This window comes from Camelina sativa, chromosome 20 (assembly GCF_000633955.1).
Source record: "Camelina sativa cultivar DH55 chromosome 20, Cs, whole genome shotgun sequence".
Classification (NCBI taxonomy): domain Eukaryota; kingdom Viridiplantae; phylum Streptophyta; class Magnoliopsida; order Brassicales; family Brassicaceae; genus Camelina; species Camelina sativa.
In genome coordinates this window covers 27,256,056-27,281,352 of record NC_025704.1, presented here as the reverse complement: position 1 = coordinate 27,281,352, position 25,297 = coordinate 27,256,056, and the positions used below count along the sequence as shown (strand labels likewise).

The window sequence follows — 25,297 nt, the reverse complement described above, 5'->3', positions numbered from 1 at the left end:
ATCCTTACTATCATGCTACCCAGCCAGCAATGAATAAAAGATAATCGCATAGAATGTGACAAGTCTTACTGTGTTAAACACATGCTGAAGGACATATATCTTTGTTTCATTCACATTCTTAGGCTGTTATATGACAAGTCTTACTGTATACTAGCCCTGGGCATTCGGGTACTCGGGTCGGGTTTGGATAGGAACCGTTCGGGTTCGGGTTTTTAGGTAGAGGAGTTTAAGACCCATTCAGGTAAATGTAAATTTTGGTTTGGTTTCGGTTCGGATCTTTTCAGGTTCGGGTCAGATCGGGTATGGATTTTCAGAACTGCAAAAAAACCGATTATTTTACCCGAATACCCGAAAATTTTTGGATAAATTCTTGGTTTTTTGGATAAATACCCGAATTTTCGGGTAAATACCTGGAATTTCGGGTAACAATTTAAAATTCCGGGTATAATTTCAGGTATTCTATTAAAAAATCAGGTATTTAGGTCCTAAATTATTAATATCTATTTTTATTTTGGGTATTTTCGGATTCGGTTTGGGTTTAGGTTCAGGTTTTCGAGTAGAGGAGTTTAAAACCCAATAGGGTAAATCCTAGATTCCGAATTCGGATTCGGGTCCATTTTTTTGGTTTGGTTTTTCAGTTCCGGTTTTTTGGCCCAGGGCTACTGTGTACACATGCTTGTATTACTTGGGGACAATTATATGACAAGTCTTACTGTGTTAAACACATGCTTGCCTTATTTGAGGACAATTATATGACAAGTCTTACTGTGTTAAACACATGCTTGCCTTATTTGGGGACAATTATATGACAAGCCTTACGGTGTTAAACACATGCTTGCCTTATTTGGGGACAATTATATGACAAGCCTTACGGTGTTAAACACATGCTTGCCTTATTTGGGGACAATTATATGACAAGTCTTACGGTGTTAAACACATGCTTGCCTTATTTGGGGACAATTATATGACAAGTCTTACGGTGTTAAACACATGCTTGCCTTATTTGGGGACAATTATATGACAAGTCTTACGGTGTTAAACACATGCTTGCCTTATTTGGGGACAATTATATGACAAGTCTTACGGTGTTAAACACATGCTTGCCTTATTTGGGGACAATTATATGACAAGTCTTACAGTGATAAACACATGCTTGCCTTACTTGCATAGTTTTTTTTTAATAAAATGAGAACATTCTCAAATAAATTTCCATTTTAAGTGGTGAAATTTGCTATGTTAGAGCAGAGTGATTGATATAGTACCTGCAATCTGATTGGTTTGGTAGCAAGAAGCACAAGTCGTTCAAAGAGAGACAGTGCCAAGCCAGCACGAGCTGCTTTCTTGCACATAATGACGGGGCCAAGCTGACAATGATCAGCAACAAGAACAACCTAGAGCAGAAACTCTATGTTAGCAATCAATAGCAAATAATGATAACAAGTCAGTTCACTAGAACCCCAATACCTGTTTTACTCCAAGGACCAAAGGAATAAGGCACTCAGGTTTTGTTGCTTGAGTAGACTCATCAATAAGTACCTATCAGAGAGGAACGGCATATCAGTTTCCATACAATTAAAGATGCTCAACATTAAGTAAATATTGCTAACCTGTTTAAATCGAAAGTTTGACAACCGAAGATCAGCAGCACCAACACACGTGCAGTATATGACATCAGCACTCTGGGTTATCTCACGTTCTGTTGCTCTTTTCAAGTTTTTGTATTTCTTTTCATCACTGCTCGACAGCTCACCTAGTGATAATAAAATACAAAAATAAAAAATAGTTTAAAAGCTATGATCACTTCAATTGTCACAGGGTGCAAGCACNCATAGTTTTTTTTTAATAAAATGAGAACATTCTCAAATAAATTTCCATTTTAAGTGGTGAAATTTGCTATGTTAGAGCAGAGTGATTGATATAGTACCTGCAATCTGATTGGTTTGGTAGCAAGAAGCACAAGTCGTTCAAAGAGAGACAGTGCCAAGCCAGCACGAGCTGCTTTCTTGCACATAATGACGGGGCCAAGCTGACAATGATCAGCAACAAGAACAACCTAGAGCAGAAACTCTATGTTAGCAATCAATAGCAAATAATGATAACAAGTCAGTTCACTAGAACCCCAATACCTGTTTTACTCCAAGGACCAAAGGAATAAGGCACTCAGGTTTTGTTGCTTGAGTAGACTCATCAATAAGTACCTATCAGAGAGGAACGGCATATCAGTTTCCATACAATTAAAGATGCTCAACATTAAGTAAATATTGCTAACCTGTTTAAATCGAAAGTTTGACAACCGAAGATCAGCAGCACCAACACACGTGCAGTATATGACATCAGCACTCTGGGTTATCTCACGTTCTGTTGCTCTTTTCAAGTTTTTGTATTTCTTTTCATCACTGCTCGACAGCTCACCTAGTGATAATAAAATACAAAAATAAAAAATAGTTTAAAAGCTATGATCACTTCAATTGTCACAGGGTGCAAGCACAACAAGAAAGTTCATCAGATCAATTACAAGAAAACAAGTTGAAAATGCGGGACCTTGTTCATCTTTCAACTGCTGTAGCTTATGCAGCTCGCTCTTCTCAGATGTGTCCAAATGTCGTACCTGAAAGCAACCACTTATATGAATTATCTTCAAAAAAATGAAGATAAAAGGGACAGAATGAATCAGAGAGTTACAGTGTGACACCAGGTTTACTAACCTGGTAGTGAAGGGTTAAATGCTCTACAGGAGAACTTACNGCAACAAGAACAACCTAGAGCAGAAACTCTATGTTAGCAATCAATAGCAAATAATGATAACAAGTCAGTTCACTAGAACCCCAATACCTGTTTTACTCCAAGGACCAAAGGAATAAGGCACTCAGGTTTTGTTGCTTGAGTAGACTCATCAATAAGTACCTATCAGAGAGGAACGGCATATCAGTTTCCATACAATTAAAGATGCTCAACATTAAGTAAATATTGCTAACCTGTTTAAATCGAAAGTTTGACAACCGAAGATCAGCAGCACCAACACACGTGCAGTATATGACATCAGCACTCTGGGTTATCTCACGTTCTGTTGCTCTTTTCAAGTTTTTGTATTTCTTTTCATCACTGCTCGACAGCTCACCTAGTGATAATAAAATACAAAAATAAAAAATAGTTTAAAAGCTATGATCACTTCAATTGTCACAGGGTGCAAGCACAACAAGAAAGTTCATCAGATCAATTACAAGAAAACAAGTTGAAAATGCGGGACCTTGTTCATCTTTCAACTGCTGTAGCTTATGCAGCTCGCTCTTCTCAGATGTGTCCAAATGTCGTACCTGAAAGCAACCACTTATATGAATTATCTTCAAAAAAATGAAGATAAAAGGGACAGAATGAATCAGAGAGTTACAGTGTGACACCAGGTTTACTAACCTGGTAGTGAAGGGTTAAATGCTCTACAGGAGAACTTACAGCTTCCCTTGATTTTGCACAAAGGCGAACAACCTGACATCATAGTAGGAAGATTCAAAAGAAGCAGTATAACCTTTTATAGATAAACTGGACCGCGGAGGTTCAAGAGTTTACCTTTAAACCAGTAGCACTAATTTTTCCAGCTAGTTGGTCTACAGCAACATTACTTGGGGCACAAACGAGAACCTGTCATGCAGTAATAATAAATATCTGGTAGTCAACTTACAAAAAGCATCTTAAGGGGGTCGATAAAAAACAGCTTTACCTGTCCCTGGCCCTGTTTTTCCATGTGATACACAATTGCTGCAGAAGTCACAGTTTTACCCGTGCCAGGTGGACCTTGGATCAAGCTGATGGGCTTCTGAAGGACACTTTTTGCCGCATTAACCTGCTCAATGATACGATAGAACCTGTTATAAATCCGTTTTATAGATAACAGATATTAATTACTCATTTTGTTACCAAAGTAAATGGGCTCCAAAACGATTCTGAAAGTTCCAAGAAGACAGTTACGAGAAACATTCTTTGTGAACTTGAAAGCAATTGATTACCTGAGATGCATTCAGTTCTGGAAGACCAGGTACCCCAAAACGTCTAGGTAGTGTGTTACGAACCATCTGCGCCTCAACTTCATGTCCGAGCAACTGATGGTAAATATAAATTCAAAGAAAACAAACAGAGTGATTTAGTGGTTAAATTAGCACGAAGTGACAAAAGGGACACGCACCAAGAAGGAGATAGGCTTTCCGTTGACTAACTTACCCACTCACACTTGTTTCGTCTACCGCAAAGTTCTTCCTGCATTCGATCAAAGCTTGTACTTTTCCAGACAAAATCAACACTGAATCTATGGTTCACGTCAGTAGGAACTCCCTGCAGACGAGTAAGTAAGGTTGAACATATCGCTACATGTTGATGTCAAGAGCAAAGCTAACAAACAATGGAATTAAACTAACCTGATTAGCTCGGAGTTCAAGAGCAATCTCCTCTTGTGCCGTTAGCTTGATCTGGAGAATTTTTTCAAATCGTTAAGGACCTAAACACTATATCAATTACAGGATCCACCCTACTAACAGAACAATATTATGTAAACCTAACAAAACCGAGAAGAGGTTACCACATGTCCAACTGATTGCCAGGCTGGATGAGCAGCATCTCCCGAGTAGCGCAGACGTAGTTCATCACCCGGCACCAATCGTAATTCATTTTCCTCCTGCATCAAAAGTTCAAATCGGGAAATGTTCTAATCAAATCTTAATAGCGACCACTAGATTTTAACCACCTTCGGGAAGACGAAGTATGCAACACGCTTCTTGTTAAGACCAATATCCCACCGAACTGTGAGGTTTTCCTTGCTTTGAGACTCTTTCATCATCTACAGCAGAATCAAGATGATAAGCCCCAACATAACAAGTATAAATGGGACATGAAAAATAATCCCCAAAAAAACTATGAATTACTAAATACACACCTTGTCATAGTCTGCTTCAAGCTTGATTACTGGCGCAAACACATTTTGATACTGCAAACCACCAGAAATGATAAGTGTAAAGAATAATACTAAGACTGACCACATACAGTAATTTGGCATGATGAATTTGCGGTTTCTCTAACAAAGAGTTACTTTTTTTTTTCCATATAAGGCTGAGAAAATATATACCTGATATGCATCTTCATACTTAGGTTGAACAGGCTGAGGTTCATCGTCTACACCAGGTTTCTCAAGGTCTTCAAGAGTAGCATCCGGATTTGTCTTCCATTATTCCTCTATCTTGTTTATTTGCTGTGCGCTAATTTGGCGTGCGCGCAGCTGTTCCTGCTCTGATGGGACCTGTAAAAACAAGACTTAATAATAGCTCTCACATGAGCATGTCTTGAAAAGAAGAAAAATGCAAGGACAGAAACTAACCTTAACAAGCCAGGGGAGGAAACATCTATCGTCAATCAAGGGACACCACTGACTTACGTCCCAGTTCATATCCTTGAGGGCATTAACATTTTAACAAGGATCTCTACAGAGAAGGACGACGACACTGTCTGTCTTTGCTGAGATGAAACCGAGGAGAAATACATTTCGACACCCACAGTTGTAGCATTCAATAATTGTTAATGCCCAAAACATCTGAGGACCAAAACTCGATATTAAATGATCCGTTACAAGATTTAAGAATGAAATACCTTGAATCTCCTACAAAATCGTTACAGACGACATCTTCTTCTTTGTACCCAAGAATGCCCCTAAGTGGTCCTTCTGATGCAAACCTGTTAAGAGATTTTATATCAAAAACGTGAGAGGTTCTTACAAGTTCCATGGTTTATTCATGTAAAGAGAATGATACGGGAATTAGTTGAACAAAGTTTTGGGAGGAATACTTTATCGCTGCCTTAACGTCTTCATACGATGCATCCTTCTCAAGTCGATAAGTTAAATCCACAACAGAAACATTTGCTGTTGGAACACGGAACGCCATTCCCGTTAGTTTTCCATTGAGTTCTGGAAGGACCTTACCTACAGCCTATTGAGACAAGTTAAGCAAGCCATTACTTAAATATGATTCCAGGTGTGATGTTCATATAGTAGAACCATATGATTTTGTGTACCTTTGCAGCACCGGTTGAGCTAGGAATGATGTTTTGACTGGCGCCTCGGCCTCCTCTCCAGTCCTTCATTGATGGGCCGTCCACAGTTTCCTGAGTAGCTCAAAAGCAAACATGAACAAAACACATAATTTAGCTAGTCTCTTCAGGTCAATGATATACAATGATATATACAAGAATAATATACCTGTCGTGGCGTGGACTGTTGTCATCAAGCCTTCAAGAATACCAAATTCCTCATGCACCACCTGCCATATACAAGTTCTTTAGGCCCGACAATTTTATTTGACCTTAATGAGGTTCTTCAAAACCAAGTTATATAGAGGACAAAAAAATTATGTACAAACCTTGGCAAGAGGTGCCAGACAATTGGTGGTACAGCTTGCATTGGAGACTATATCCATGTTTGGTTGATATGTCTTCTCGTTTACTCCAACAACAAACATGGGCGCGTCCGCTGAAGGGGCAGAAATTATGACTTTCTTGGCACCACCCTGCACAGGCAATGAAAGTCAAGCAAACCAATGGCAATTTCAGAAGATGATTGTTTGATGTAATATAAAGCCTGTATACAATGTAAGATCCAGTGAAATTAGTAGATCAACAAGTGCGTTAAGATGAAAGTGCAAACCTTCAAATGTGCTGATGCTTTTCCAACAGTAGTGAATACTCCTGAAGACTCAACAACATACTCGGCTCCAAGATCAGCCCACGGGATTTCAGCCGGGTCTCTGAGAAAGAACCAAAAAGATGTCAGGCACTAAAATGATAAGCTTTTTACCCTATCAATAGGAAACACATGAAAACTGATTCAGAATTTAGTCCATGTCCACACAAATATGTATGAGTCAACAGTTTGAGGCAATACCTATTGCTGACAACTTTGACCTGTTTTCCATTGATCTCCAAAGTAGAATCATCAATTACATTGATGGTTCCTTTGTAATTTCCATGAGTAGAATCATACTTGAACATGTAAGCCTGCATAAGACGGGAGAGAAGATTTGCAGTTAGTTGATATACAAGTGTTCCATGCCTCTTAATACGATTTCCTTAAACTAAAAAAGTTACTAAGAATAAGATACACTGAATGGGTAAAAAGACTATAAGCAGCAGTAATACAAAAAATCTGGCTAAAAATACATTAATGGATCATTGACAGCTACAACCTCAATATCATCCCTAAAGGTTGCAATACGGAGGACCAGCCTTCCAATTCGACCAAAACCTGTCCAATACATAACAAGTACAAGCATCAGAAGAAATGAAGGCATACACTATCTGATGATCTCAAAATGAATCCAACAACAGATAAAAGAATAACATACCATTGATCCCGACCTTTGTCTTTCCGCTGCTCCTTGACCCTATACAAATCAATCAAATCGACGTTAACTGCAAGAATGCAGCACCAAACACATCACGTAAGAATATAAAATAAACTATTTTCTTACTTTCAACAGCAGGAGGTGCAGCTGTAGCAGTGGCCTTGATAGGTTGTACGCTTCTAGCATTGCATTTTCTGTAAATTTGAACACATATAAAAAAAAAAACTTCAGAGAAGCAAAGAAAGCATCGTGTAATTTACATGTAGTTCAGAGTTGGTCACTGAACTGTAAAGATGAAGATGACCCAGTTGAAACTGCAGCACCAGAAAATCTGGACGAGGTCAGGTTGTGACTGAATCCAAGACTTGAAGTAACCTGACAATACCTCTAACAAAATCCATGAAAAACTCCAGGCGACACGGAAATACAAAATTGAAGCAGATCAAAGCTAAACGTAAGCTGAAAGTGAAACAAATCAAATAAAACCAAATTCTCGACAGAGGAAAAAACGAAACACGTATAATACCTGAGAATGATCGTATGAAGACGATGGATAAAGCTCGACACGAGGAGCGGCGGCAGAAGTGGCGGCAGATCTGAGTAGAGAAGAGAAGGCCATTGCTAACCAGAGATGTCTAGCCGCCAAAAAAAAACCTAAAACCTTCCGCAATATCTCTATGGAGACAAACTTCCTTGTGTTTAGCTCGAACCTTAAAAATATAACCAACAGAAGGAAATATTGTTTAAAAGGGTAAATTCCTCGCAATTACAGAAGTAATCCTATCTCATAACAATGGTGCAGTAAACAAACCAAACTAGATACAATAATACCACCAGCCTTAACCACAACACGTCCATAAAAATGAATTCCACAAAGGAAGGACGAGAAAGAAAAAAAACAGATAACTAACCAGATGATTCACAATATGCGAGCCCGAGGTGTTCCCCCTTGAATTGCAGAACCACTTTCTACAGGAAGCGACATTACACCTAACCACACAAGCAGGGTTCGAGATACCACAATACTTGCAAGCGTGCTCCGTGAAATCATTCTGACCATAATCGAAACCATCATCATCTCCACTCTCCTCGAAGTTCAAATTTCCGATACCAGCGGCCAATGCATCAACCTGACTACTACTACTAACACCACCACGTCCCGATTTCGCACCATTCCCGGCACCGGCAGAGAGGGAAGAAGGAGACGAAGCCTCGGAATGATGATCCGCGGCAGCTCCTCCTCCACCACGATCGGAAGCGTCAGCGATGGAAATAGAATCAGATGGGGTAGGCCATGCCGTCGGTGATCCAAACTCCGGGTAATCAAACTCCGAATCACCTTGAGTATCGAATTCCAAAAAGTTATACGCGTCGGCCACCGTGTCAGGCTGCGATACGGTTTCAAAGAGATCGCTCTGTTGAGAATCCATTCGAAAAGAATCTGGGGAGAATTCAAGCTCCCTGGTTACGATCGTCTCGCTCTTTGACTCGTCTCTTCTTCAATTGCTTTTTTTTCTTTCTCCAGTACGAACGAGAGAGTTAGGGTTAGAAAGAAGAAGAAAGAGGGGCGCGTGGGAAAGAAGGAAGAAAAAAACATAATAGGGTGTGCGTTGTTTACACGCGCCGTGGTGGTCTATGTGTTATGGGCTTTACGTTTCGGGCCTTTTTCCGTGAGGTTAACAATTAACTTTTAGACAAATAAATTGATTTTAATATTGGCCTCTTTTCCTTCAACACCAAGATGGTGATAATTTCGCTTTTTCTTATTTTCTTATTCTACCATATTAATTAAGAAGTACAAATATGAAATTAACGTTAAAATGTGTAAAAAATTACATTCAAATATCATTAGAAAAAACTAATTAAACTTAATTAACTAATTTAAATAAATAGAATTAATTAAAAATAAAAAAAACTCACAAATCAAATATTAAAAAATCAAAAAAAATATTTTCTCTCTCTAATAAATTATGGATAAAATTACTATTTTAAAATAAATATATATATAAACCAATCAGAATTTTAAAAAGTAAGATTTGATATCCAAGTATACAATACAATTATTTTTAATAATTAAATTCAAAATTTTTGTTAAGATTTCAAATTATAATTCTCCTATCATGTTTATTTTATTTTATTTATAAATTGTTTGGAATTTTCATATAATACTTATAATTAATAAAATGCATATTTTTTTTCTGCATATGTTGTGATTTGAATTTTTTTTAAAGAAGATATTATTCAATGTATGAAAATGTGTGTTTTAATTTCCACATTGGCAGTTTAGTAAAACTAAATTTATATAGATGATAAATTAATAATTTTTATTTGTACACAAGTATAATATTAAAATTACTATTTTATATTTCACAAAATAATGATGCAAATATAACAAATAAACAATATAAACTGTAATAATACGTCAAAAATAAAATATTATAATCTTTTAAAATAATTAGTATTCAAATAGACTAATAGATTTATATAATAATTAAAAATAAATATTATTTCAAACAAAATATTTTTTTTAAAAAGAAAACAATAATTTTTATTATTATTTTATATTTTCTTAAAAAATATTGACATGTGCTTTAAGCACGGGATATATCCTAGTTAGACTTTAAATGTGCATATAGCCCACATTTAAAGCCACTAACATCTGATTCCTCACTATGTGTATCTAATTCATCTATATTTCCACAAAACAATTCATCAGTCACATCAAAAACTTCAAACACTTTGCTAGATTCAGCTCATTGTAATGAGTACAATTCCAATATCTATATCTCTACAATATCAAAACTTGAATTCCCAACTCAGGAAAGCTAGGTTAAAAGTCTCCTAATCAAACCAAAAACAAAACAAAATTCAAATGCAGAAGAAGGCAAAAAACGAAACTAACCGTCAGAAACATTATTGTTCTTAGACAGAGAAGCAGAACGCAAATCTCTACTATGGCTATCATTCGACTGCTACAGCTGCTGCTTCTTCCTCATCAAAATGGAGCTCGCCGTCACCGCCGCAATGGTGCTTTTGCCTTTGCCGTTAACTTGACGAGACATTGACGGAGAAGGCTGTTCGAGAGCGTCGTTGAAGCAGAATGCGAATCTCTACTATGGCTATCATTTGATTGCTACAGCTCCTGCTTCTTCCCCATCAATAAGCATATCATTGAATGTAATCTCCATCAATAAGCAGATCATTGAATGTAAAATACTCCATCAATAAGCATATCACTGAATGTATAATCTCCATCAATAAGCAGATCACTGAGATTTTTAGAACTCAAAAGTTTTTATAGCAGAGCATTGAATATGATCACCATCAATAAGTTGATCATTGAATATAATCTTTATCAATAAGCAGATCATTAAATGTATAATCCTTCATTAATAAGCAGATCACTGAATGTATAATCTCCATCAATAAGCAGATCATTGAGAGTTTTTAACTCAAAAGTTTTCATAGCAGAGCATTGAATATAATTACCATCAATAAGCTAATCATTGAATATAATCTTCATCAATAAGCAGATCATTAAATGTATAATCCTCCATCAATAAGCAGATCACTAAATGTATAATCTCCATCAATAAGCAGATCATTGAGAGTTTTTAAACTCAAAAGTTTTCATAGCAGAGCATTGAATATATAATTGGTATATGGAGGGCGGTGATCCCTAGATTATTATTAAAAGGACTATTGCTTACCCTTCAGAATATATTGTTACAGTTTTTTTAAAAATACATTTTTAAAAAGACTATTATTAAAAGAGTTTAATTATACAGTTTTAAAAGAACTATTATTAAAAGAGTCCTAGCTCTTAGATCTTAGATCTTAGAATCCTAGGTCTAAGATCTAAAAACAATTCAATATCGAACTAAGATCTAAAAACAATTCAATATTGATGCATAAGATCTAAAAACAATTCAATATCCTAAGATCTACATCCATATGACTAATAAAAGATCTAGCATTAAAAACAACATATGGTGAAGAACAAGAAAGATAATGAATCCAAAATAAACATATGTAATAATCCATGAAATCTCTAATGAGAAACCCTAAACCTAACAAGCAGATCTACTCAAACATAATTGTAAGAACACAAATCATGAATAAAATAGATATCTTTAAGAAATTAGAAGAAGAAGAAAATAAGTTATGAATCTTCTCTGAAAGAGTCTTGATTCTTTTCTCCAAAAGTTCTCTAAAAATCTCTCAGGGTTCTCTCTAAAAAGTTGTAGGGAAAAATAAAGCTTGCTGGAGAAAACTTACGTCTAAACAATGACCAAAAAAATCCTATATATACTCTAAAACACGTCTTGGGCCTTAATTGCAAATAAGAGAACTTGGGCAAATTTTGTAAATCTTCTAAAGCTTGTAGAGGAAACTTCCGATTGGCTTGTGGCAGCTGCATCGACCATTGGTCGATGCATATTCTTGAACTTGTCTCCCTCCTTCGTTGATCAGTCTAAATGCTTTGATTATGCTCCAAATCATCCTTTTCAACTCCTTTGTGTTCCATCCGTGCCAATGAGTACCTATACCTATACAAAACTCAAAAACAACCTAGAAAACAAATCAAAAAACTCAAAAAGCACACTTGTATCATGGTTAAAAACCACAAAAACCATGATATTTCATGTATGTCTCGCTCATTATTACTATAAATTATGATTCTTGTGTATTACCTTAAAGTTTCAAACTTCCAATACAAAATCTTTCAAATAAGTTGGTTAATAGTATTTGTGTGGGAAGTAATTTGTTTTGGAGAACTAAGTTTTGTACAAACGTATCACAAACTGAATTTTGCATTAGAAGGGGTGAAACAAAACAAAATGTAAAAAAAAGAAAAAGTTAGACTCGTGGAGAATCATATTCAAATTGGAAGAAAAAAGTATGCATCTTTAGAACTTGACTTAACGAGAGTTCGAATCATAATTAAAGAGTTGAATACATATTCGAATTTTGATATTTGTCTCTATCTTTTTTTTCCAAAACAAATTATTTTTTATTCATATTAAAACATCATTATTAAGTTTTTGTTCATTGCTTTCTCTTGGCTAAGGGGGTGGTATTGGTTTGAGATTTATGAAGATTTTTGAATAGTTCAACAAAATCATTAAAAATGAATAAGTGAAAGATTGTTAAAGATTGCTAGAGAGTTTTGTTGATTAGTTTTCTAAAATCTTGTAAAGTCCTCCAAACAATCCTTGTATTTTTATGATACTTTCCATGACTTTATTTTGTAAAGAAAGTGTCTAAAATCATGAACCAATAACATAATAATTGAACTCATTAACAATCCTAGATTCTTTTGTTTTAATTGAATAACACAAAACTTTTAATGACTTTATAAAAGTCTGAATCCAATAACCCAGATTTGTTAAGATTTTAAATGATTTTTTACAAATCACAAACTAATAACACTAAACTTTAACAGAGTTTAACAAAATCTTGATCTAATAACAACAGATTCTACATAAAATTTAAAATCTTTAAAACTCTATTCAAATCTTAAACCAATAACCCCCACTAAAATTTTGATATTCGTTGAAAAGAGTTTAGAAGATGAAATAATCAGTTTTCGACTATCTAATACATCTCAGAATAAATTTTGGTGTCTTTTTACTTTTTTTTTTTTTTTTGGAAGTATAGAAGGGATAGTGTATTGCATTTTTAAATGTTTTGATAATGATCATCATCATCATGAACATTACAACAACGACGATCATGTCATCACCATTATGAATGTGATAATAGCAACTAGCGATCTTTTCATTTTGCGATCAGTCCTCATCGTAGAGTTCTATTCTAAAGATTTCAAAGATACAGTTGAATGATTTCGTTGTCTTTCTAAGCTAGTGGATGTTCAATTCTAAATCCATGTTATTCCATTCAGTCATTTTACACTCATGCTTTTTTGTATTCTCCAATCATTTCTTTGCTAGACCATATGATAATTATTGTTAACTAAAAAAAATCTCATAATTTTCAAGATAATTATTGTCATACATCCCCAAATTCTATGAGGATATAATATTAATTTTATAGTGTAGCAAAATTGGGATAAGGTTACAAATTTACAACTCGAGATTAAAAATCACAATTAACCGCAACAAAACTTGGAGAAATAGCCAATAAACGCAATAAGTAAATCATCATCTATCCTGTGATTTATTTTCACAAACCAAACACATTAACCGGAATTATACCGGTTTAGACCCAGTAATTTCTTCAGACCCGGTCTGGTTACTCTCAAAACTCAAAAAGAACCCTAAATAAGTCCAAAACCGATACACTTTGGGGATTTCTGAAAACTCTGTAAAGATCAAAGCTTTTTGCTAAAAAATTTCAAATCCAACGACACCTTTTAGCGACATAAAAGAGGAAGAGGATTAAGAACACAAGCGAGAAAAGACCAATGCCGAGACCAAACAGTGTCTTGTTGGAACCGTTGTGTTCTTCTTTCTTCTCCGTCATCTTCTCGTTTCCTCCTCCTCCGCCGTAATCGCCGTAATCGTTTTCCCCTGACAAAGATTCCTCCTTTTCCGACGGAGACCATAAAGGAAAGCCGTATTTATCACACGGAGCGACACCCTCCAATTTCAAGCTCGTGGGTATAACAGTTTTGTTGTAACAGAGCTCACTGTTGCCTCCGATTTCGAAAAAGTTGAGATTTTTTATGAAGCTTTCGTTGAATGGCAAAACTCCATGGAAGGAGTTATCAGCGAGATTCAAGTGTTTGAGATTCTTCATCTCGGAGATGAAACTTGGAACGGTTCCGTTTAGTTGGTTCTTGCTTAGATCCAAATGTGTAAGTTCAGGAATCGATGAGAGTGTGTTTGGTATTGTTCCTGATAGTTTGTTTGAAGCTAAAGACAAGTTTTGTAGAAAGGTTAAGTTTTTGATTGAGTTTGGTATTTGGCCGGAGAGAGAGTTATGAGATAAATTTAGTGACTTGAGGTTTGTGAGACGAGTAAGGGAGGTTCGTATTGAGCCTTTGAGTGAGCTGTTTGATAAATCGATGTAAGTGAGGTTAGAGTGGAAAGATTTAGGGATAAGGCCGGAGAGATTTGAGTTTGAGATTGTGAGGGAAGTGAGTTTATGCATGTTACCGAGGATTACGTAAAGACGACGAGAGGTTGAGATTGGTGTTGAGGAGATTTTGAGGGTTTGAAGGTTTATGAGACGAGCGAGGAAGAGGCCTGAGAGTCGGCTTCTACGGTTGTGGAGGAAGGAGGATACGGCGGAGAAAGAGCGGAGTGTGATTGGGAGGTGATGTGGAGGGGAAAGGGAAGGGCAGTTTGTGAAGGAGAGATTGAGGAGGGATTTGGAGAGTGGTTTGAGGGTTTTGTAGGTGAGAGAGAGTTTGGGTGAGCAGTTTATGAAGGAGATAGAGGTAATGTGGCGGTAAGGAGAAGCGTCGTCGCAAGTTATGGAAGATGAGGAGGAGGAGTTGTTGTTGCAGGGATCATTGGTTGGTGTAGGAATGTTGAGAGATTGGAGAGCTTTGAGCTGTTTTGGGTATAGTGGAGAGGCAGAGACGGCGGCTAGTAGGAGGAGGAGGAGCAACGGTTGCAGTGGTTTCATAGTGGAAAGCAGAGAGACTTTAGGAATTGTCGGAATTTAAAAGAAGGGTGTTGTGAAGTTGTGATAGTTAAAGGCTGCTCAATTTTACCTTAGAGCTAGTTTTAGAGAATCAGATATTCTTACGACGTGTATAATGGCCAAGAAATAACAATAACAATCGTATACGGTAGAAGAACTCGAATTACTAACATGTGTGTGGCGCGTCCGTGTNGGGAGGTTCGTATTGAGCCTTTGAGTGAGCTGTTTGATAAATCGATGTAAGTGAGGTTAGAGTGGAAAGATTTAGGGATAAGGCCGGAGAGATTTGAGTTTGAGATTGTGAGGGAAGTGAGTTTATGCATGTTACCGAGGATTACGTAAAGACGACGAGAGGTTGAGATTGGTGTTGAGGAGATTTTGAGGGTTTGAAGGTTTATGAGACGAGCGAGGAAGAGGCCTGAGAGTCGGCTTCTACGGTTGTGGAGGAAGGAGGATACGGCGGAGAAAGAGCGGAGTGTGATTGGGAGGTGATGTGGAGGGGAAAGGGAAGGGCAGTTTGTGAAGGAGAGATTGAGGAGGGATTTGGAGAGTGGTTTGAGGGTTTTGTAGGTGAGAGAGAGTTTGGGTGAGCAGTTTATGAAGGAGATAGAGGTAATGTGGCGGTAAGGAGAAGCGTCGTCGCAAGTTATGGAAGATGAGGAGGAGGAGTTGTTGTTGCAGGGATCATTGGTTGGTGTAGGAATGTTGAGAGATTGGAGAGCTTTGAGCTGTTTTGGGTATAGTGGAGAGGCAGAGACGGCGGCTAGTAGGAGGAGGAGGAGCAACGGTTGCAGTGGTTTCATAGTGGAAAGCAGAGAGACTTTAGGAATTGTCGGAATTTAAAAGAAGGGTGTTGTGAAGTTGTGATAGTTAAAGGCTGCTCAATTTTACCTTAGAGCTAGTTTTAGAGAATCAGATATTCTTACGACGTGTATAATGGCCAAGAAATAACAATAACAATCGTATACGGTAGAAGAACTCGAATTACTAACATGTGTGTGGCGCGTCCGTGTGTATGTGTAACTTCAAAACGTTCTAACTGTATGACTAACACTATTTTGTGGATTTATACATTTTTGTTACGATTGTAACATAATTTATTGGAAAGTAAATTGGATTTCAACTTCGTACCAAAATTCTTAATTGTGTAAATGTGGACAAGAAAAGTGTAATTAGGGATAACCTTTTTTTGTACATTCCCATTGATAAAAAAATTTGGTTGAAAACTTTTGATCTAGGCAAAAATTGAATGAACACAAACAAATGGTACGTAACAAAGTTGATTGATAGTAAAAGAATTTAACAATTCAAAAGTTAGTTGAAATGTAATCATGAGGTTTTTTGTCAACCAAATAATTACAAATTTATTTTCTTTTTGTTCAAGCCAACATCCTAAAAAGGAACAACCCACCATGAAAACGTAAATAGATTAAAACAATAATGAGTAATAATTTTTGAAAAATACAACTATATAAACTACTAGCATTTGGTCCGCGCTACGCGCGGGAGTTAGATTAGGGTGTTTTTTGGTTATTTTGGTATAATCTTTATTGGTTATGTAAATTTCTCCTTGCATCTAGTTTTGTTGTTCATTTGTTTTCTTTTGTTGTTTTGTTGATTAAATTTTTTTCCTCTAGGTTTTTGCAGCAAGTATAATGTAGTAAACTGTTTATTTTTTTAGAAATTTGAATATTCTTAGGTTTTTTTTGTAATTAATAATGAGAAGTTAAGATTGTATAGTAAAAGTTGTTGTCTAGCTGTAGTAGTTAGTTGTGCTTTATTCAAATTATTTGTCATGTTCTGGTTGGATTGTTATTTACCTTTTTATATGTGGTTGTAGTATGTGAAAAAACCTGCAACATAAAAAAAACTGCAGCTTTTAACTGACTCGCTTTATATAAATTATAACAACTCGCTTCTTATATTATTTTATATACATCCCAATGTTTTTAAAATAATTTTCTAATGAAATCTTGTGCTGCATGATCATTAGGGTGTATCTCATTCTTCGCTCCTTAATGAAGCATTGCTTTGTTTGCTCAAACCGTCTGTGTTCTTCAGCAAGGTAAAGAACCATATTCTCATTCCTATTGTTTCAAGACAGAAGAGTTAACTTCTTTGGTTTACAAATGTACTTTTGTTGTCAATATGTCATTTGTTTTTTTTTATAGATTTTGGATGCGATGGTTTCTCTAACTCGATCATAGACGTTGCAGCTACTAACGCCACCGCTTCGAGTGGTTTCGAATTCACCGATTCCACCACCTCTCATCTCACGTGGTTTGGGTCCACTGTAACCACAACCAACACTGGATCCGGTGTTGATGTCACCGTCTCCGTCACCACCGCTTGTTCTTTTATCTTCTTCTCTTGCTCGGCTTTCGCTTGCATGTTCTTCACCGTCTCAAACATCTCATCAACTATTTTCTTCATCTCATCAATAGTGTTCTTTTGTATCTTCATCTCACAATCTGATACCAAATTGTTATAAACCTCTTTTATTGCTTGTGAATGAAGAATAGAAAGCTTAGCTCCCTCTTAATAATAAACAACGTTTATGATGAACATATCTCACCCTCAAAGCGTAGAGGATACATTCTACTAACAACTTTTATAGAAAAAAACAAAAAAAGACAACATTTGGTATCACCCCCTAATCCAACACAAACAAAGAGAATACTGTGCAATATTGTTTGAGAAAGATTTTACAAGATTTTATGAGAGATTTTACAAGATTAAGAAAAACAAATCAGCAAGATTTTAAAAAACTTTCTAAACAATCACCTAGAATCCTTCATTTTATACTTTCCATAATTTTAGTTTAAGTCATTAAAATTCTCTTAAAATCCCAAACCAATACCCCCTACTTGTCCTCAATATCAACGTCTAACCCCCTTTTATTCTTTCTTCGCCGTAGGGAAAACACATATCGATATGTTCCAGGCAAGATCAAGGTCAGGTTACAAAAATTTGATGAATAAATAATAGGATGACCAAGAATATCAAATTCCTTTCCTGCATAGCGACAAGATGAGCAGCACTCTGATTCTGCTGTTAAGCATCTTGATAGCACTATGGATTCCAGTAAGATGAGCAGCCATTGCAATACATCGAGGAATCAACCTAAAACTCCATGCAATAAAAAGTCAAGATAACACTAAATATGCAGGGTTACAATGATTGCTTACATTGAGTTGCTGCTGAGCAGCCATCAGATGGCTTAAGATGAGCAACATGATCAACCGATATCCTTCAGCTTCAACTGTCTGCACGAATTTACAACCACCGCTATATTATCAAAAGTCCACTCTCGTATCACATCGATGAAATAAAAATCAAGTGGCTTAAACTCATACATCAATCGTATAGCTTGTATGCAGGAAAATCGACTGAGGAATCCCATCAATGACATGGAACTCTAGTTTTGGAGACAATCAATGATTATCATAGTCAATAAGATGATAATCTCTAAAACAAATAAGACAATCAATGATGGAAAAAAAAAACCAATTTACCGCTTTCGTAAATAGTCACTGGAAGATCCTTCTGTGAGTGATTGATAGCCGGATTTAGAAGAACATAAACAGGGGATTCATTAATGTCCATCAGCTGTAGATGACAAAAACCTCACACAATCAGTACTACAACAATAGAGAACCATATCAGAATAAAACAATGAAACTGCAACTCACAGCTCTGTGGATAAGCATATCAGATTCCGTAGCATCGCTTCCCGTAGAGTACCGTCCCAATATGTAGAACTTAGGGAACACCTTCTTATCTAAAATCCCCATAGACGTACAAATTATAACCAAAGCGAGAACGATATAGAGAGAGAGAGAGAGAGAGTGTATGTGAGAAAAACTTACAGAGTTCTTGCTTCTTCTCAAGGAAGGGTCTATTGAGAGTATCAGTAGTAGGATCAAACAAAAGCTCGAAAATGTTGAAGATCTCAACCATACGGCCGATCTGGAGACCGATCACGCATCCATAAACCCTAGGGTTTTGCAGTAACATCGCGTCGGCGTTGCTGGAGCCATTACCGGTTGCGCAAGAAGCGGCGGAAGGGTTAAGCTGATCGGATATGTTGAGCATCACCAGAGGATGCAGCTTGAACGTGAGAGCACTCAACGAAGAAGGGCAGGCCAGTGACGAAGCATTCTTCCGACGATGTGTTGGCGAAGAAGGCCAGCTTTGAGATTTGCGAATGACAGTGGAATCCATGTTAGTCAAGAGAAATTTCAGAGACAAAGAAAATTATAAGAAGGATGAAATTGGAGAAGATGACATTATATAGAACTTAAACTTACGCCAATTGAAGAAAGAATAGTGGGTCTTGAATTGAAAGAGGGAGCATTGAACGCTTGAATTACCGTTAAACAGGAAGACGTTACTATGGAGATGGAAGACAGAGAAGACAGTGAAAGGTTGTGGAAGAGTGTCCAACATTAATTTCAAATCTATCCATTAGGTGAACCGGGATGAAAGAGTGAAGACGCTTCAGGTCGCACAAGGGAGAACGGCAGAGTAGAGTCTCGTGGAGAGGGGTTTTATTTCGCCGGCAGTTGTTGGAATGGAGTTTCATGGGCTTTTAAAGAGATATGGGCCAAACAAATAGGAACTGTTAATGTCGAAAATTTGGTCCGATTAAACAGAGTGAGTGCTGACATGGCAGCACCAGGAATGAGAAAAAGTTAACTTTATATATATAGATTTTACAAAACAAAATTAAATAAGGTTTCAAAGCTGAAGAAACATCAATATACAAGTAGAGTTTTAAAATTGTTAACTTAACTCTTAAGTATATTCATTCATCCAAGTAATTTTAGTCTTTATAATTTGGTAGTGACAAACAAATGACTAACTTGTGGATCAAGTAAACACTTTGAGAAAGTCCCAATAATAACAATGTGAAACAGAGATAAGTCATTTTAATAACAATGCGAAACAAGGATAAGTCATTTTATGATCCATCAGGCCTAATTAAGTGACTGAGTAAACCTTAACTACTCTAGTGGTGTCACAAACAACAAGATTCTCAGAACCAGATTGATTCGTGCAAAGCCAATTCACCTGTTTAAGAAATCCCCAATAGATGTCAGAATCAGGGAAAAGAGAAAGAAGTGAAAATAGCAAAAGAACTTGAAGGGCTTTAGTTAACTACCTTCTTGCTTAAGTTAATATTCAAATGGAGGATATCTCTGTTACTGTTGTTGTTGTCTGGATCAAGACATTTGAAGCAATCCCATATTTTGACTGTCTTATCATTACCACCTGAGATCAAGAATCTACCTTTCTCCTGAAACAGAGAAAAAGCGACACAAGACACAGCAGCATTGTGTCCACCAACAGAGTAATCTAAACAAACCCTTTTGATCACATTGTTGCTACTACTGCTGCTGCTGCTTCCTTTCGATGATGTTCCTTTCCGGGAAAGTTCTGATTCGATGTTGATCAAATCGACAATTCCATCACCTCTAGCAACTGCGCATATCTTGCCTAACTTATCAACCATGTCCATTTCCGGGATTGCAATCGAGTGAACAAATGCAGGGTTTAGGCATTGTCCTGAGTTATTCTGTGTATCGGAGCCTGAAATGATTTACAGCAGTGACCTTTGAAATCAAATTTATTGCATATATAAATGAGGCAAAAGAACCCGTATAAGTGGTAAAGGGTTTACCAAAGTCTATAATCTTTTGTGAGCGACCTTTTGAGAAATCCCATAAAACAAGCTTTGAATCAAGTCCACCAGTTATAACTGTAAGAAATCACACATTTCAGAAACCTTAAAAGGAATACACATATAATATAACAAATCACATTAAGATGTTAGTTACCTTCCCAAGGTCTCCATGGAATAAATTGCACAGAACTGCATATCTTAAATGTCACATTAAGGGATTGACTTAAGAGAGATTTTTCAAGGTTAGAAGAACTTCACAGATGCGAGGGAGAAAAACAACAAAAGTAAGGATACACTTGTGTGACCAGCTCTAAGGGTTTTATAAAGGCATTTCTGACCAATGTCGATGATCTGTGTTGGAGAGCAAACTCATCAAAACCGAGAAAATTCATGTTTACGTAACTAAACAAACATTGAGTGTACCTTAACATCACCAGAATCATCTGCAGAAGCAAGAAAAGATGATCTTCCATTGCATACAACCTTAACAAATCAAGAACATTAAAAGATTATCAACACGGATTTTGTAGGTAAATTCGATAACTTCTCAGATAGTCAGGGTTTTTAGATAGATCACTACCTGGTTCACTTCATCTTTGTTGTAATTAAAACTCTCTAGTGGCTTCCAAGAAGTAGCACTTAGCTATAAAATTTCCAGAAAGCAAGAAGATTTATAACTGAGAGTGAAGAGTATATGTTCATGGTTTATCAAAAGTTTCAATCTTCTAATTACCGTTTGAACATCGAAAGACTTGATTTCGTTTCCATAAGAAGCATAGAGAATGTTCTCATTACCTGAAAACCAAAAAAAAAAACAAAATCAACCACCAAACTGAAAAACAAAGAGATGAAGTTGAAAGAGAGTGAGAGAAAAAATCAAAAAAAAAACCTGTCTTGAAACAGAGAGATGAAACAGGTTCTGTTCCAACGTCGATGATGAATTGAACATCTTTACATCTCAAATCAAACCAGCAAACGCAACCATCCTAAGAAACCATCTTTCAAATTGTTAAAATCATCTTCGTAAAACCCTTATCGAATTTAAAAGAAATTAAAGAGTGTTTTAGAAACCTCGCCGGAAGTGAGAACAAGTCCAGGCCTGTCACGAGAAGCTATACAACAAGTGGCAGTTGATTTGTGGCCTCTCAGCTTCCTTGGCTCCTCCATTGCCATCACTCTTGAGTTTCGCCGGCGATTGCAAAAGCTCTAACCAAATTGTAATCAAAATAAAAACAGGGGTAGTCAAAAAAAGCTAACCGAACCATACCAATACAATTATATCAAAACTGAACCGGATATTTTATAATTATCATTCGGTTTTGTTACATTAAAATTCGGTATAACAAAAATTCGAACCGAACTAAACCAAATTGAACCGATATAACGTTTTTATCATCAAAATCAATCCTACCCTTTATCATCAAATTGTAGTGTTTTTAGAGAATATATATAACTTAGGGTTCTGAGAATTTTTTTTTTCAAGTATTTTCATATTATATAGAACAGAGGGTTACTTATTACAGGGCAGTGGAAAAAACTCCACTAAAACACAACCAAACTGCTAAAAATTAAAACAGTAAACTGTAAGTTACATCAGTAGAAACAGCATAATCAACTACTAATTCAAACCGATGCAAAATATGAAAAACCAAGGAGATCTCATAACTCTCTCAATAAGGCCATATTTCCAATCTGAGACTGTAGTTGATCTTATAGCTTCCATCATATGCTTGGGTTATGAGAGGTTCTTACACATCAAGCTGCATCCTTCAGAGACTTAGTAACCGAGAAGCTCGATCTTTTGCTGACTACTTCAAGACTAAGAATTTACGACCCAACTAACAAACTATTGGCCCAAAGTAAAGAAACAACTGACCTTATTAAACATAGGTGTCCTAGAGGACAAATAAGATCAACCGATGATAGCATGAGTAATTAAACACGTGCACCCTACACTGCATTCAAGCCACGTGTAAGCATATCCTTCACTCAATGATGACTCTTTGGATTATTCGCTAAGGAAGAAGATTCCGACCGCCGGTGATTGACGTCGGAGAACTATCCGACCATCAGTAAACCAAAGTGAATTCACCCGAGAAAAACATTTATCCAATTCGTAGACATCTCGACTTTTTCATGAATCAGTGAAGAAATCTTAATCTGAAATAAGATCTAGAGGAAACTTTTACCAGTAAACCGCCAAGCAAGACCCAACGCCTTCAATTCCACCATATTTATGTCTCTTCTTTAACTCGGCATCAAAGACCACCGCATCACATCTGATTTCTAAACAGATGAAGAGCTCCATCACTAAAATTGAAAACCCGAAGTCAGGCAGACATGACCTACATAGATGCATAATCACTGCTTGCTCTTTTTCTCTAGACTTTTCTATTTTATCTTCATGCCAAATATCACCATAACTACCTTGCCCACATCAGAAACCCAAAGTGGGACACACCGAAATAACAAAAACTAAAACACGGCAACGGTATAGCCATAACGTAAGCCGGCCAACTTCTGTTAAATGAACCAAAAGCTGCCAAACGGAGAACCGGCCAATTTCTGTTGAAAGAACCAGAAACTGCCGGACGGAGAGCCAGCCAAACTCTGTTAAATGAACCAGAAGTTGCTGGAAGGATAGCCGACAATCTCCGCTACTGGAGCCGGAGATGCCATACCCGACTAAATCGGGAAGTATAACAATCAACGGCAACAAAGTTACCGTGATAGAAACCGGACAGCGCCGGAGAGAAACTAAAGCTAGCCATCGTCGCGATAGCTAACAGACAGACGCCGGAAATATAAACCGGATGGCTAAAAAAGAAGAACAACCTACTCTCTCTCTAAAGGATTTGAGAGAGAGAAGAGAGAGAGAAAGGCTTTCTGAACGAATGTTTATCGGAAGGTTCAGATCTGGGTTCTGAGAATTTGACAAAGCATATTCAAACAATAACATTGGTAACATTATATAAGTAAAAACAGAAATACACGAAAACAGCATCATTAGTCAACCTAAACGCAATCTTGATATTCGAAAAAGAACCGTTAACAAAAACCAATCCTCTCAGGTCGTTAACAATAACAACTCTCTACTCTCTCTTTATTAGTTTGAGCAGCATCCAGCTTTCTTCACAGCGGAAACATCTTTACCGATATCGATCTTGTCACCTTTAGATGGAACATTAGCGGATTCGCTAGCAGCTTCCATCGCCTTCTTGCTCACAATGTGGTGAATCTGAGTGAGGACTTCCGCGAAAGCGTTCTCGACATTAGTGGCTTCTAGAGCCGATGTTTCCATGAAGTAGAGAGATTCTTTCTCGGCGAATGATTTCGCATCTTCTGTCTGAACAGCCACGAGATGGCGAAGATCAGATTTGTTTCCCACGAGCATGACAACAATGTTTGGATCAGTGTGGTTGCTTAGTTCTTTCAGCCACGTCTCGACGTTTTCAAATGTTGAGTGTCGGGTTACATCGTAGACAAGAAGCGCTCCAACAGCTCCTCGATAATACGCGCTAGTGATGGCTCGATACCTTATTCAAACATTGTCAAAAAAAAAAAAACCCGAAAATTAAGTTCACAAAGACATCAGAACATAGATATAGCGAAGAAGAAACCGAGAATAAGACAAAGATATGCAAAGCAAGAACCTAAGCAGTTTCGAAATCAGGCTAAGTAGCTAATATAGGCTTTACAAAACTGACAAAGAGAATTGGAGAATAGCACATCATACAAAGCAAGAAGCTTTTCAGTTTCGAAATTAGACTAAGTAAAGCTTCAAATGAAGGAGTTAAGAATCCTACTGAAACCAATTTAAGCTCTCTTACATAAACAAATCAAAATCTGACTAAGTAAAGCTTCAAGAAACTGATCAAAGAACCCCGAAAATAGCAAATTATACAAAGCAAGAATCTTTAAGCGAAATCTGAGGAAAAGAGCTAGAGAATCGTAGAAATAAACCAATCAAACACTCTTACATAAAGCAACAGGAGAAAATAGATAAAGCTACAAACTTTCTAGTCATACACAAAATCACATTCAAACCCAGATCTCTTCTTGTAAAAAGCCAATGAATCTAAAGCAATTTAAGATCTAAACCCTACACCATAAAAAACAAAAGCTTCCACGAAAATTATCTAAATCTAAGGAGAACCAGATCGAGAAATGAACAATGTGAAGTTGAAAAAAAAAAAGATGAGACCTTTCTTGACCAGCAGTATCCCAAATCTGGGCTTTGATGACTTTATCATCAACATTCAAACTACGAGTAGCGAACTCAACGCCGATCGTGGATTTGGACTCGAGGCTAAACTCGTTCTTGGTGAACCGCGAGAGCAAATTGGATTTGCCCACACCTGAATCACCAATCAGAACTACCTTGAATAGGTAATCGTATTCATCATCTGCTCTGTAACCCGCCATTTGAGATCCTCCCTCTCCTTTTCAAAAAAAAAGCTTCTTACTTCAACAAAACCCAAAACCCAAAATAAGATTTTGTTTTTTCAAAAGATCTTTTCGATTTCTACAGAGAAAGACGCGGAATTGAAAAAAAAAAAAAAGAGAAATATCAAACGAGAGAGAAAAAAAGACCTCTGTTGTGTGGTGTCTTTGTCACACA

General features: G+C 36.7%; 5 protein-coding genes and 1 pseudogene across 5 annotated transcripts; all 6 read right to left on the bottom strand.

Moving 5' to 3' along the window:
• Positions 1,838-4,223, bottom strand: LOC104772868 (regulator of nonsense transcripts 1 homolog). Its single transcript, XM_019241968.1, has 13 exons — positions 4,213-4,223; positions 4,002-4,110; positions 3,716-3,838; positions 3,565-3,636; positions 3,412-3,483; positions 3,248-3,314; positions 2,976-3,118; positions 2,833-2,904; positions 2,706-2,759; positions 2,542-2,608; positions 2,270-2,412; positions 2,127-2,198; positions 1,838-2,053 (listed from the first exon to the last, which is right to left on the bottom strand). Exons 2-13 carry the CDS (start codon positions 4,065-4,067, stop codon positions 1,877-1,879), a joined length of 1,128 nt encoding a protein of 375 aa, XP_019097513.1. The 5' UTR covers positions 4,068-4,110; positions 4,213-4,223; the 3' UTR covers positions 1,838-1,876.
• On the bottom strand, positions 4,919-8,605 carry LOC104771812 (glyceraldehyde-3-phosphate dehydrogenase GAPCP2, chloroplastic-like). Its single transcript, XM_010496402.2, has 16 exons — positions 8,288-8,605; positions 7,903-8,086; positions 7,663-7,751; positions 7,503-7,570; positions 7,377-7,415; positions 7,218-7,276; positions 6,917-7,029; positions 6,680-6,779; positions 6,396-6,542; positions 6,236-6,296; positions 6,052-6,149; positions 5,824-5,966; positions 5,629-5,712; positions 5,360-5,496; positions 5,111-5,281; positions 4,919-4,972 (listed from the first exon to the last, which is right to left on the bottom strand). The coding sequence occupies exons 2-14, from the start codon at positions 7,993-7,995 to the stop codon at positions 5,463-5,465; spliced, it is 1,128 nt and encodes a 375-aa protein (XP_010494704.1). The 5' UTR covers positions 7,996-8,086; positions 8,288-8,605; the 3' UTR covers positions 4,919-4,972; positions 5,111-5,281; positions 5,360-5,462.
• Positions 13,530-15,175, bottom strand: LOC104771811 (receptor-like protein 55). Its single transcript, XM_010496400.2, has one exon. It carries the CDS (start codon positions 14,970-14,972, stop codon positions 13,734-13,736), a length of 1,239 nt encoding a protein of 412 aa, XP_010494702.1. The 5' UTR covers positions 14,973-15,175; the 3' UTR covers positions 13,530-13,733.
• On the bottom strand, positions 17,259-19,214 carry LOC104772867 (annotated as a pseudogene).
• On the bottom strand, positions 19,856-23,100 carry LOC104771810 (WD repeat-containing protein 53-like). The gene is made up of 10 exons (XM_010496399.2): positions 21,748-23,100; positions 21,566-21,662; positions 21,410-21,471; positions 21,257-21,319; positions 21,100-21,159; positions 20,971-21,027; positions 20,831-20,873; positions 20,674-20,751; positions 20,155-20,582; positions 19,856-20,063 (listed from the first exon to the last, which is right to left on the bottom strand). Exons 1-10 carry the CDS (start codon positions 21,847-21,849, stop codon positions 19,974-19,976), a joined length of 1,080 nt encoding a protein of 359 aa, XP_010494701.1. The 5' UTR covers positions 21,850-23,100; the 3' UTR covers positions 19,856-19,973.
• LOC104771809 (ras-related protein RABA1c-like) lies at positions 23,621-25,266 on the bottom strand. The gene is made up of 2 exons (XM_010496398.2): positions 24,881-25,266; positions 23,621-24,212 (listed from the first exon to the last, which is right to left on the bottom strand). Exons 1-2 carry the CDS (start codon positions 25,099-25,101, stop codon positions 23,783-23,785), a joined length of 651 nt encoding a protein of 216 aa, XP_010494700.1. The 5' UTR covers positions 25,102-25,266; the 3' UTR covers positions 23,621-23,782.